Source organism: Fusarium vanettenii (genome assembly GCF_000151355.1).
Source record: "Fusarium vanettenii 77-13-4 chromosome 1 genomic scaffold NECHAsca_1_chr1_3_0, whole genome shotgun sequence".
In the NCBI taxonomy this organism is placed as follows: domain Eukaryota; kingdom Fungi; phylum Ascomycota; class Sordariomycetes; order Hypocreales; family Nectriaceae; genus Fusarium; species Fusarium vanettenii.
The window spans coordinates 1314646-1327731 of NW_003315881.1; the positions used below are offsets into that span (position 1 = coordinate 1314646).

Below are 13086 nucleotides of genomic sequence, written 5' to 3' on the forward strand. Positions count from 1 at the left end.
CCCCCTTCAAATGGATGCCCAATACCCCTGAGACCAAACGCCTTGCATTCCCAAGATATAGCCCTTTTACGCTTCCCGTTGATACTCGTTCCTAGCTTCGGTATCAGTCTCGTAGGTGACCCCGTATGTGGTCTTCCGCACAATCCTAACTTCACTAGGTGCATCGTTGCCCTTCAACGAGTCCAAGATGTATTCCTCACTTGCTCCGTCAGTGCGAAGGACTTCGCTCTGGTTGAAACCTTCAGCATGCCGGGGTCCGACATATGGCTTCCACACACCAGGCTGGTCTCCAGACCTGTCGCTGAGGGTATAGTCCTCGGAGCTTGATGCCTTGGATCCGGCAAACCAGGCTGGGAAAAGAATCGCCAGGAGCATGCGGCACATGGGCAAACAGGCGCAGATGATTGCCATGTTTTCCTCGATCATGGTCCATAAGGTTGACGCGATATCGTCTAATCAGAGGCCATCAGTACTAGCTAATGATATGTTTTAAGAGATGTACGTACATGTTATATCGGGGCTCGTGGTTGAGAAGCGGAGTGTTGTTGCGCGCATGATGGACGTAACGGTGACACTTGAGTCGATCAGTATATGCTGCTGGGAAAATGCAGGAGTACTTACAAGCTTCCCATAGCAAACACCAACATGAGCGCTCTCTTGTGAGCTACCGACAGTTGGCTTGCCCAAATAGGCTGCATGGGCAACAACAGGATCAAGACATCGGTGGCGATCGAGAAGCCGGCGTTCGCATACCAGTTCTTAGTAAGACTGATACATGTCGGTTGCACCGACTTATCCCAGGCCCCTCTGATGGGCTTGCACTGCCAGATGGACGAAGCGGTTGTTGCTGTCATGTAGCAGGCTATCAGAACTATGAGGGTGTGGCAGGATATGCGGAACCATCGCTGGACGAAGATGCGGAGGTACAGGAGTAGGATCGAGATCTTTGTGAGGTTGATGGTGAGCTTGTAGAAGATCTGGGCGACGTAGAAGAGCTGGAACTTGTTAGTGTTGTGGTATAGACAGAGTCATTGAGGTCTGGAGATGGTATCATGTTACCTTGAGTGCCATCAGCTTATTCTGGGGAGCCAAGTTCTTGATGTGCTGACCAAATCCATACTCGCACGAGATCATCATCAGAATCTGTACTATAAGAGCACAAACCTTTGTCGTCAATGTCAGTACTCTGCCAGAGGGCGGAATAGCTTCAACTTACAAAAGATATCAGAATAGTCCAGTCATCCCAGCCCAAACCCGACCTCTTGGCTATCCGACTCCAAACCCGAATAAAGAGAAAGATGGGCGTCAAGATGAAAAAGAATATGCAAGGAATACGGACTTGAGCCGCGTTGCTCTCGCCCGGAATGTTTCCAGACACCATCGTTGGCAGACGAGGTCTAGGAAAGACATGTGTATTGGTATGTAGCACCCCGGATGAAAATCACAAGAGAGCACAGGATGGGTTATATCTGGCATAAAAAACTCCCCAGGATGTCTCTTGTCTCCTCTCTAACCGTACCATGGATGGATCTGCGTCTTTCTCTCCCAAGGTGGAGGGAGACATGCTCATTGCTTCTGCAAGGGCGGGCCACATGTCTACAAGAGCTGAAGGCGACAACGAATCGGACTCTCCTGAGCCGATGCCCAATAGAAGCCTATTCAAGCTGGGAGCGGCACTTTATGACGACAAAGGAGGGACGGCACGGCAGGTGATGCTCAGCTGGGCTTAGATCGGTGATTGTCAACAAAGAAACATAAACTCCGATTAGCCTATCTTGTCCCATTGTTTCTTGATCCATCTTCTTCAGCAAAAATTATAACTTGTGGGCGATGATGACTGGGTGCAGCAACTGTCTAAGACACGGCTCGCTGGTTAGATCGAGGCAAGACCATCTCGAGAAAGCCACAGCTGAAACATGCCCTCGGAGCTTCTTACGACAGAGTTTGAGGACGATGTCCGTAAACAAAGGGAGATGAGGTGGTCCCACGTATACAAAGGGTCTTTGTCCCGAGAAATCATCGACCATACCTTGTCGAAAAGGGCTTTTTCTCGAGTGTAACCTCGGAACATTCGGTATCAGATGATTTTCCTTCTCTTATTGTTTCCTTCTTCTGAATTCCAACTAGAATAAGGCTCTCTCTATTGAAGGACGGGCCAAGTTTGAGACTTTGTTTGTCTTTTTTATTTGCGCCACCAACACTCTCAACTCGTCTCAACCAACATAGCCTATTCAAGAAAAATTCCAAAAGTTTCGGAAGTGGGATGTCGGATGTTGGTTCTGAAAAGGTTTCGCTGTGGGATGCGGTTGAGAAAAAGCAACGATTGCCCTCAGGTCTTGGGTCTGGGATGGCATCGAGCCGCCTCCGATGGTATGTATAGAGGCAGTACAGCAAGAGTAAGCACATTGAACATTTCCAGGATACTCCTTGTTACCAAGAAGCTTGTTTAGTTTCTCTCTCTCTCTCGGAAAAGCCCAGAGCCTCATGTCATTGAGAGATTTTCTCCCGAGGTCGAGGTATGCGAATCAATCAAAGTGGACTCGTCGGCTCAACTGCTGAGACAGGGATATCCCCTCCTTGACAATTACAAGCCTCGAGTTGCACCCAAGCAGCTTCCGCTATGGCCTTCCGTACCAAGTTAATGTTTGCTGAAAGCCACGGTTCAACTGTTTGCTGATCAACATGCATTAGCGACCTTCTCTCTTGGGTAGAGTCATCAAAATATCTGAAACAAGACCTATTTCCCTGAAATTTACCCGACGACAAAAACCACCTCGCGATATTATTACATCGGAACCTTTGGAATGTTGGTCGAGATGCCTCTAAATCGCGGCCCCTCCCGGGGTGGTTTAATACGGCTCCCCGCAGTGTGGATGGCATGGGTTGGATGTCAACAAGCCCAAGGTTGTATTACCACGGGGCATGAGGCTTTTCTCGGAACAGAAACCTTCCTTATACGGTCGCTGTCCCTCTTCTAATTTCCTCTACTGCATCCTCTCACATTCAATGCCATGAAGCTCTCACTCGCCTCCATCTTCTCGACCGGCCTCTTCTGCGCCGGTCTCGTCTCTGCGCAGGTCAAGGGCATTGTGTACGATAGCAAGGTCGCTGAGGACATCAATGGATCTAATTACACCTATCCATGGCCGGTGAAGCTCTTCAAGTTCACCAGTCAGCTTGAGAAGCTTGAGATGGCCTTTATGGACATTCCGCCTGAATGCGATCCCAATGGCAAGACAGCTCTTCTCCTCCACGGCAAGAACTTTTGCGGTCCTACATGGGAGGGAACCATCCGGGCTCTGAGCCGAAAGGGATACCGCGTTGTGGCTCCCGATCAGGTGGGCTTCTGCAAGAGTTCCAAGCCTTCATCGTACCAATTCAGCCTTCACCAATTTGCGTGGAACACCCGCGGACTCTTGGACGCTCTCAAAGTTGACAACGTCACCGTCATTGGACATTCCCTTGGAGGCATGCTCGCAGCTCGATACAGTCTTCAGTATCCCGAGTCAGTGGAAAAGACAGTCATGGTCAACGCCGTCGGGATGGAGGATTACGTCCAAAAGGGTGTTCCCTACGTCAGCATCGACACCACATACACGTCTGAAAACGCCTCGAGCTACCAGTCCATCCGAGGATACGAGCAGGCGACGTACTACATGGGCGAGTGGAAGGATGACTACGACAAGTGGGTGAGGATGCTGGTCAACATCTACTACGGCAGCGAGCGGGAAAACTATGTCAAGAACCAGGCGCAGATTGTCGACATGGTTCTCACGCAGCCCATCGCGCATCAGTTCAAGGACATCAAGACGAAGACTCTCATCATGGTTGGTACCAATGACACCACGGCTATTGGTGCGCAGTGGGCACCCAAGGAGGTTGCGGCGAAGCTTGGTCACTTTGATGTCCTTGGCAAGGAGATTTCGAGCCTCATTCCGGATGGTCATCTGGTAGAGTTTCCTGGACTTGGTCATGCGCCGCAGATTTCTCATCCGTCACTTTTTCACGAAAAGTTGGTTGCGTGGTTGTCTAAGTGATTCACGGTCGTGGAGTATTAGGAATTGCCAGCTTATTGGTTGATTGAATCACACATATTAATTTCATGTCAACTCTGGCATATCTCTTTCGTCTCATTAGCCCTTCTCGTGTCATGCTCCTGTGATTATAACCAATTAATGCCCGTTGCTCACTTCTTCATCCTTCAAATCCAAAGAAGCCATCGCCGTTTGGATGTTCTCGTTTGTTAAGAATGGCCGGTAGTTCATACAAGTCAATATCTATTACCTTGTTAGGCATTTTTCTATCAGCACAATGTTTGTAATGCCGTTTCGTTTCTAAATGCCCTCGGCCATTGCTAACGCCCATAGTCAAGTGCGTGTTAGCTTCCATGAGAGCTGGCAATGAGTCGCATAACTTGGGAAGGAGCAGAATTAGCTCAATGACAAACAAGCATACAGTTGATCGTTCGTTCAATTGTTCAACATTTCACCCTTTTAGAACTTGGAATGGTCATGTCCTGTTATAAGATTTCTCGTGATCGCCTCACTGGACTTTTCATCCTCAACCCGAACAACAAACTGGGAAGAGATTCATCCGCTTGCGCGTTCCTCTTGCTTTCTCCAGCAACACAAGTCAACTCAAGTATACCCTCGAGGCAAGTGGTAAGCCCCATAATCTTTTCTCATGACATTACTGACTTCTTCCAGCCAGCACTTGTTAAGATGAACGTCCCAGGCCCATGCAACGACAACCAGCTCGAGACCGGAGTCAAGCCCTCCATCGGCAACAGACGATTCGTCTACCTCTGGCTTCTCGACTCCTCTCGTGGTCCTGCTGGTTCTCGCAACAACCAGCCCGTCGTCTACCGCAACAACAAGCCCATGAAGCAGTTCAACTATGCCGCCATCGCCGAGTCCCTCGTCAGCGACATCAACAAGACCGAGTACCACGTCTTTGTGTACAACAAGGTCAAGGTCGGCGAGCTTTCCGTTCGCTCTGAGGGTCCTCCCCAGTGGACTGGTGCCGGCTCGAACCCCTTCTTCCCTAAGGACACCGAGGAGTTCAATGAGATGAACAACTTCCACGCCGCCATCGCCTATGACCACCAGGCTGAGGAGCAGCCCAACCTCAGCCTCACCGTTGGTCACGGTGGTCGTAAGTCTGACTGGGAGGAGGGCAAGCCTTTCTACGGCCTGAAGCCCTTTGAGGATGTCGAGAAGGAGATCTCCGGTCCCTCCAACAGCGCCATCTGCATCAACATCAAGTTCGAGCTTGAGGACGCTTCCGCCAACGAGATTGATGAGACTATCGGCAAGCCTCCCCTGGCTGACTGCATCTCTCCCGTCTACAGACCCGACACCGACAAGTGGCTCGACACCGTTCGCCTTGAGATCGCCCAGAAGGGGTTCCCTAACTACCTCTCGTTCAACATCCGCTTCGTCGAGTCTCAGGGTGAACACCTCCTCGACCCTGTCCCCATTCAGGCGCAGCTTTTCAACATCTCCAGCATTACGCTCTCTGACGTCGCCACCAAGGAGACTCCATTCGGAGAGTTCGACACCGTCACGTGCGTTGTTAAGCTGGCCTTCCCCCTCAAGAAGGAGAATGATGAGGCTGAAGGCGATGCCATCATGAAGCAGTGATCTACTGATTGATCCAGGACTGTGGTGATCGCAGTAGCAAAGGCAAACGTGGAGTAGTAGAAGCAGTAGTGGTGCCAGGTAGCACAGAATAGCATACAGCAAAAAGTGCCTCTGTTACACAACCTCAAATTACATGCCCCAAGAAGTTTGCCTCTTCAGTGACTGACGTTCCATTCATTTGCAAGACCAACACCATCAGACATCCTGAAAGAGTGTCACATCCGGACTTCCACCTCCGGTCCATCATCTATTACTGTGATAATCCCCCCCCCCTCCTGAAAGGCCCCAGCAGACCGGTTCTCGTGGCCCTCTGCTAGAAGCTTCACAGAAAAAAAGGCTCATGGCCAAAGGTGCACTCACTCACAGAACACGACCACATTCACAAAGCACCGTGTTCAGCGAAACAACGTCCCCATTTTGTCTCCAACCAATCCAACCCTCCCTTGAAGAGCACCAGCTCCTTTCAATCATCCGCAAATAAACAACTTATATACACGCCGCGAGACCCAAAAGATGACGCCGCCTCGTTCAGGTCAAACTCGCCCAAGACACAAAACATGCCTCTTTGAGAAGCTCTCTCTATCTCCAGCCCAACAAAGTAACGTAACCTGTGCGACAAGATAACTTCCCGTGATCACCATTTTTTTTTCCTACTACGCTTTTCACTATCCCGTCGTCAACTACCGACCTTGCACAAGTTGCTTTGGCAGCAACGGGGGATTTCTGTCGACTTAAGAAAAAGGTGAGTTGGCTTGCCCCTATTCCGAGCGCTGACAGAAAGAGGTGTAGCAAGCGATAATTATTAAATCATAATGTCTCATCATCAACAAAGGTCTAGCACGTCGCAGACCTATCAAGGTCATGGACGAAGCTCTCAACAACGAAGCCGTTCCGACAACCATGGCATCGCTAGAAGCGCGCCCACGTCCGGCATCGTTTACACGCCTGGCTCCGTTCACCCTGACGACTTCTATGACCGCGACGATCTGGAGGTAGCCGACTCATACACAGAGGAGCCTGACACCCTCCAAGATACATACACCAGCCCCCAACCTGATACCAGCGTCTCTTATCCCGGCCCAGCGCAGTATGCCAGCCAAGATCGTCAGGCTGCAGGGTCCTACCCCGGAGGTGTGGCTTTCACCAGAGGCAGCACCTATCCCGGCGGAAACACCTACACCACGGGAGGCTCTTTTGATGCTAGGACCTACTCAAGGGGCGGCTATGACTGGGGAAGCTATTCCAGGGGCAGCACTTATAGTCCCAGAGGCTATCCCCGAGGAGGCACCTACACTAGCAGAGACAACAATAGAGTGTTCTCGTACACCCTGGACGGACACTTGATACCAGCCTCAGACCCTCCACGGAGGTTTCCTGCCGATCACTACGATGGCTTGGGAAACTACATCGGGGCTCCTCCAATCTACTCCAGCACAACCGGCTTCATCTCATTCCCTCGATACCCCGAGCCTGAAGCACCACGGTCGCCTTCACCCCCTCCTCCGCCACCGGCCCCTGCTCCCCAAAACAGCCGCCGGTCTCTATCAGGTCAACTTGTTGACGGGGTCCGCAACCTCTTCTCCCCCGAGCCGGCTACAAGCGAACCCCAATTCCCTCCCCAGCCCCCGCGGACGGGCGTCTATTTGTTCTGCAGGCACCGTCTCAACGACGACTGTGCTTGTATCACACCCCTTGAGGACAACGAGCCGGGAGACTACTGCCAGAGATGCTGGGAAGGACGGTGCGAGGGGCCACGACCTCCAGGGTCAACATCCAAGAGGTCCTTTTGGTAAGAAGTAGAGCTGGTCTTGTGGGTTTACAACGTAGGCAAGTACCCGAGGAAACTTGGATGGGCCATAGAGCATGGAGGTCATAATCGGGGCGTACCTAAGGGAAAGTGGTCAACATGAACAGCGTTGCTCTGCGGGTAGCTGGGATTAATAGTACCATAGAATGGAATAGACACCACAAGACTCCTCCCGACCAACTGAATCACACAATGGACAATGAGACATAGAGATTATTGTACCAACTGACCATAGTTTCTATCTAGTTGAGCTATAGTTGACTTCAAAACCATGGGAATCTTTTTCTTTTTACCATTGCCAGACCTGGCATCGGATATAATGCTCGAAACAAGAAAAGCAACAAACTCGACTCCAGCTGCTATGCATATCTTACCAACGCCTTGCTTACACACCAGAGATCCCACCTCCCGTTCTAATACATATGTACAATGTGCCGCTTCGCTTCGTCTCGTCTTGGTCACGATGTGACTCGTCTGACCCACAGCGACGACGGCTCAAAGGCGGCTTCTCTCTCGAGTCGTTTGTTGGCTCGGTAGAGCTTCAAGCCCAAGTCATATTCCTCACGTTGAATCTCCGCCAGCTCCTCCTTGAGCCCCTCAACCTTCTTCTTCTCGATCTCGCGCCTGCGAATAACATCCGAGCTCGCCAAGAGATTGTCGGTAGGCATCAGCTCCGTCATTTGCTTGATACTCTTGTTGATATTGTTGCGCCGGTGGGCTAGACTGTCCAGTCGGGCTGTAAGGTACGCAACACGGTCGTTTGCTGACTGCATTTCGGGAGGTGCAAGTGGGAGGGCTTTGTCAGTCACAAGAATGGACGGAGGCCTCTCAGTGCTCGTTCGATCTTGGCTTGCCGCGTCCGACCTCAGAGAGAGACTAGATGTCTTCATCGAGATAATGATAGGATCATTTGAGGCCCTCTTGAAACTATCACCTCCGGGAACTGGCCTCCTACGGTCCATCATCGACGGGGGCTTTGGAGGAGTGGGCATTGGTGGTCGATCTTCGTCGTCAGTGAGGCGGGGTGATTCGGGAGCGGCCGTGTTGCATGTGGTAACGCTGAAACGCGAAGGGGGCTGAACCCAAGGATCCTCAGGCGCAAATAGGCTCGTTGGCTCGAGGTTGTTGGGGAGAGGTGCGGGACCGGAAGCAGTCTGTTCCGTCAGGGCCGAGTACACCGAACTCGAGTAAGAAGCGTGAGAGAGGTGAGCGGAGGGCGACGGCTTTCTTTTAATGGCCTTTTGCTGATCAGGCATCGTAGTTGGGGTGAGCAGGGGCGCCGCATGAACCGGCCGTGCGGCATGAGACGCGACTGGCGGATGAGAGGGGGGAGAGCTAGAGTAGGGAGGGCTAGGATAAGCATGTGAGGTACCGGCTTGCGATGTAGGCTCGGGTGATGGTGTTTTGCTAGCATCCTTGAGCTTCTGATTGGACCGCGAAGGAAGCAGTCGTCGGACCGTCGAAGCTGCGCCGCTGGGACTTTCGGGAGATGTGCCACCGCCAAGTCCAACCCGTTTGCTGACCCTGCGCTGCAGAGACAACGGCACAACAGAGGGGTCGTCTCGAACTGGGTCAACCAAAGGAGCACGGCCACTGGCTCCGTTCCATGGTGGCCGATTCTCAACTGGCTCGGCCTTCAATCTGAGCTTGCGCATCCGCTGTCCAAATGTCGTGGGAGGGTTGGAAGGGCGAAGAGCCCGAGGTCCCGTCACGGTAGTAGTGAGCCCAAACGTGTGCGGAGGTTTGCCAGAGAGGGCCTGCTGGTCTCTGAGCTGATCGATTGACTTGGACTCTCGAAGGGGAGAAGGTCTATGATCCTGGTCCCTTGTCTTGTCACGACGCATGGTCGGAATTTGGCTGCGAGGATGTGCGTGCGACTGAGGGGAGGGTGTATGTCGAGCATCTTGAAGAAGCTCTAGCTGAGACATATCGGGTGCCTCATCGATAGGTGAGACATCTTCATGATTTCCCCTACAGGCAAGGCATCGAATTAGTGAAACAGCTCTGCGTTGCATCCACCGCATTTTGTAGATGTTCAGGTATAGGCAAAGGCCAAAAAAGGTCGTTAGAAGAAGGTGAAGGAATTCCAGCCGTGGCAGCTTTGAAGATGTCGTATCTGAGAAGTGTAAAGAAAACGACAAGGCTCTCAAAAAAGACGATGGAAATGCCAGTGGACAAGAATAGTAACCAAGAAACATGGGATGGATGAAGACCAAAAGCAGAGTTGACTTGGGAGAACTCACCCATTTCGTGCAGCGTCGAACTCGGGAGAGCTGGGCGGGGAGATCTCAATGGCCGTTGGGCGACCGTACATGTCTTTGGCAGGCGCCTTGGCCTTGGAGCGACCAGTAGTGGAAGGCTTGCGATGAGGGCGGGAGTGGGAGTGGGAACGGGAGTGGTGGTTGTTACTGTCGTCCTCGTCACCGTAGATGGAGGAAGTAGGACGCCAGTGAGCTTGGTCGTCGGCCTTAAGTCGTTGATTCCTGGGAGGAGCCCGTACTCTGAGATCGTCTGAATCGAGTGGAGGGGAGCTGCGACCAAAGGAAGCCAGTGTCAGTCAAGTGCAAACAATCTATTGCTGCTTCCAAGTGCAATGTAGGACATGAATCATTGGGAAAAGGCATTGGTCGAAGTCGAGGTTTGGGGAGGAGCAAGATGGTGGTTTCTGCACAAAGAAAGTTGAAGTGGTGGACGCAATGGCCTCAAGTTCACGGTGACCCTGTTTCGTCTTGCCCAGTCCTGACCTGTCAGAGCGTTGGCCGTTGGCCGTTGGCTGAGGCAGGTGCTGTGGTCGCCAGCGGTTCCAAAGGATCCACGCCGTCCTGCGCCATGTGCTGCGAGCGTGCAGATCCAGAACAATCGTGTGGCATAAAGGAAGTCCGATTCGTGGCTGATTGGAAGCCAACGAATACCTTTCTCATGTCGTCGTCGTACTCGGCAGAATGAGGCGTTCAGCTGGGAGACCTGCTGCGCCTGCCTGGCCTTGGTGTCCAAGCGTTCAGGTTGGCGTGGGTGCCCATGTCATGACGGGGGCTGCGCCAGGAGAACGCGACGTCTGCCTATGATTTGGGCCAACTCCGTCCATTTCGAGACGGGCGCACACGACAGCGAACGCCGCAGTAACATGATATCCAATGCAAATGTCGCGTGTGGTGGAAAAGGTTGATGAAAACAGAAGAGCTCATGATACTTACATTTGACGTGGACCAGAACCGTCTGGCTGTAGAACCGTCTTTCCACGGCGAATCTCGTACTTGAAAGGGCCGTTCTGGATACCGAGGCCGTTGAGTCGGTTGTCAAAGTCGCTCTGCCAAAAGGCTCGGTCCTGATCTTCGTCGCTGTTTCTGAGCTTGTTGACACTCGAGGTGGATTTGCTTAGAGGAAGAGTCTGGGTTGGGCGAAGGAATTGTCGCTTCTTGAGCTCTGGAGGCGGCAGCTGGTGAGCACTGGGGCCCGTGGTAGTTTTCAAGTTGTCCCACATGGCGGGCATCCTTTCATCAGGCGTCACCGTGACAGTGACAGATCAGGTAAAGCTGCTTCAAAATACTAGGCCGGGCTTCGTTTCCTCTCCTTCGCAGTGCATACGGCTGAGACTGCCTGGTCAGCAGTGAGAGTGCCTCGTGCAGCCGCTAGTTATTTTTGGTCCCGGGCGTCCACAAAGAGTAATCAGCTTGGGTCGGCGATGAGACGCGCTGACAGGAGACGACAGTAGCTCCAACGGCACCGCAGTAAGCAGCAGGGACTGTAGTAATGAAAGGTCGATGAAGGATGCGAGTCGAGCGGGGACCAGAATGTGGCGGAGACAGATTCCAAAAGCTAGAACCTGGGGCTGAGGTGATAAAGATCGATTAATTGCAAGTATCGCTGTTGAGTCGAGTGTAAGGAAAAGCAAATGAATGATCGAGTCGTCTGTTGTGGGCGCGAGTCCAGCTCCAAGCCAGCAATGAATGGATGGTCAAGCAAGTGATTAGAGCTGAAATGATTAAAGAGTAGAGAGAGAGAAAGAAGAACGACGAGAGAATTCCAAGGAACGGATACCTTGCTTTCAAGGAGGAGAACGTCCTGGGGTTCTTTATTAAATGAAATCAAACCCAGGCTGTACGCAGAATAAGTGCGACGCTGGCTGTTGGCTGGTCGGGGCGCACGTCTCCAGCTTGGTGGTGTCTTAATTTAAGGCCTGGTGCTTGCTCAACGAAGCACCACCACCAACAGATTTCCTTTTTCCCCGGTTCCTCGAGTCTGAGGCGCCTCTTGCTCAAATGAGACAGGGATGCCCACCGACGACGGCTTCTGTTGATGTCTAAATTTGTTACCCTGACCCGCAAAGCGGCCAACCAGCAAACCACGAGACCCTGCATACCTCCAGTTCAGGACTTCAAGACCGCCAGACTAAAGCGCCAGTCTTGCAGGTCCTCTTTAGTATCGTTTGAGCAAGATCCATCGACAAAGCAGTCGGCTGGCTCTGGGAAGGGCGCCAAAGCCAGCGACGCCAAGCGCCGTGGTTGATGTGGCAGTTTGAGTGTGGCGATGTGGCACGACTGGATTGAGAGACCTGCACGTAGTCGCGTTGCAATGGTCTAGCGCTCGACTGACAAAGACATGAGCGCTTCTGCTCGACGACAACTGTTGATGTTTGGCGCCAATTGCCTGACCGGCGCTTGAGCATTCACGAACTTGGTTCAGGACCGAGTTCTTATCGAAGCCCTGACCTGACTGGGATCACTCGATCAATTGGAGCCTGTCCAAGATCAGGAAGGATCACCCTCACACTCGCAACCTGGACAGCCAGGGTAGACTCGTCCAGGTTGAGGCGCTCACAGTTGATATCAACATGACACTCCGAAGGCTTCCAGAATAGGTCTGGCCTGGTTGGCTAATCCTTTCGACGCACGATTTTAGGTTCCGTACCTGCCTTACCGCGCTTGTTAGTTTGGATGGAGGTTGCCGTGGCCCGTTTCAGAAAACTCAGGGGCTCAATATGAAACTTGGAGCTGCACCCGTTGCGTCTTCCATGGGAAACGACGCCGAGTGGAACCCGTGGAAACAACCGCTCGCTCGGCTCCTGCCATCCCGTCCACACGAACGTTGACGGATCACCGGTCTAAAACATCAACCTTGCCTCTGCTACCGAGGCTAACCTGTGCCTGATTTTCTCCGTTCCTCATCCCCTGGACCGTTGGGGATTTCCTCCCTAGCCCTATCATCGACCCTGATCCCAGCCCTGGTAGCCGCGGCCTCGCTTTCATCTCGTCCCATGCCGTGCCTGCCGTTGCTACCGTCGCTACCGTTTTCTCGCCAAAACCTTTATGGGGAAGTCAGGAGACTCTGCTCGACTTTTTTCCTCCTGGCCCCTGCAGCATGACTGGGCTCATCGGCAGACGACTGTGTTGCACTCGGGACGATCCTGTTTCCTCCTTAACGGATTATCTTATGAGGAAACATTGCGCAAAGATCGAAGCTTGCACCTTGGCGAGCGAGAATCGCTGATCAATGGAAGCTTTGAGGCCAGTCACATGTCCTCTAGGAATCGCGACAGAGCGACAGGGACCAAAACACCCCCTGCTGAAGGGCGGCGACGGTCCTCGCCTGTCAAAATTAGGAGCGGAAATACGCTTGTTTTTGTCAAGGCATCAAGTT

General features: G+C 52.4%; 5 protein-coding genes across 5 annotated transcripts; 3 read left to right on the forward strand and 2 right to left on the reverse strand.

The window, feature by feature from the left end:
- Positions 1 to 66: 66 nt before the first annotated feature.
- On the reverse strand, positions 67 to 1381 carry NECHADRAFT_74761 (uncharacterized protein; the record flags this gene model as incomplete). The annotated part of the gene is made up of 5 exons (XM_003054194.1): positions 67 to 452; positions 507 to 574; positions 622 to 847; positions 1165 to 1186; positions 1217 to 1381. 5 exons carry the CDS (start codon positions 1379 to 1381, stop codon positions 67 to 69), a joined length of 867 nt encoding a protein of 288 aa, XP_003054240.1.
- A 1630-nt stretch (positions 1382 to 3011) lies between these two features.
- NECHADRAFT_74762 (uncharacterized protein) lies at positions 3012 to 4037 on the forward strand (the record flags this gene model as incomplete). Its single annotated transcript, XM_003053480.1, has 1 exon — positions 3012 to 4037. The coding sequence occupies one exon, from the start codon at positions 3012 to 3014 to the stop codon at positions 4035 to 4037; it is 1026 nt and encodes a 341-aa protein (XP_003053526.1).
- A 474-nt stretch (positions 4038 to 4511) lies between these two features.
- On the forward strand, positions 4512 to 5642 carry NECHADRAFT_74763 (uncharacterized protein; the record flags this gene model as incomplete). The annotated part of the gene is made up of 2 exons (XM_003053481.1): positions 4512 to 4661; positions 4707 to 5642. The coding sequence occupies 2 exons, from the start codon at positions 4512 to 4514 to the stop codon at positions 5640 to 5642; spliced, it is 1086 nt and encodes a 361-aa protein (XP_003053527.1).
- An 812-nt stretch (positions 5643 to 6454) lies between these two features.
- Positions 6455 to 7435, forward strand: NECHADRAFT_74764 (uncharacterized protein; the record flags this gene model as incomplete). Its single annotated transcript, XM_003053482.1, has 1 exon — positions 6455 to 7435. One exon carries the CDS (start codon positions 6455 to 6457, stop codon positions 7433 to 7435), a length of 981 nt encoding a protein of 326 aa, XP_003053528.1.
- A 472-nt stretch (positions 7436 to 7907) lies between these two features.
- NECHADRAFT_74765 (uncharacterized protein) lies at positions 7908 to 10930 on the reverse strand (the record flags this gene model as incomplete). The annotated part of the gene is made up of 3 exons (XM_003054195.1): positions 7908 to 9420; positions 9693 to 9980; positions 10644 to 10930. 3 exons carry the CDS (start codon positions 10928 to 10930, stop codon positions 7908 to 7910), a joined length of 2088 nt encoding a protein of 695 aa, XP_003054241.1.
- Positions 10931 to 13086: the final 2156 nt, after the last annotated feature.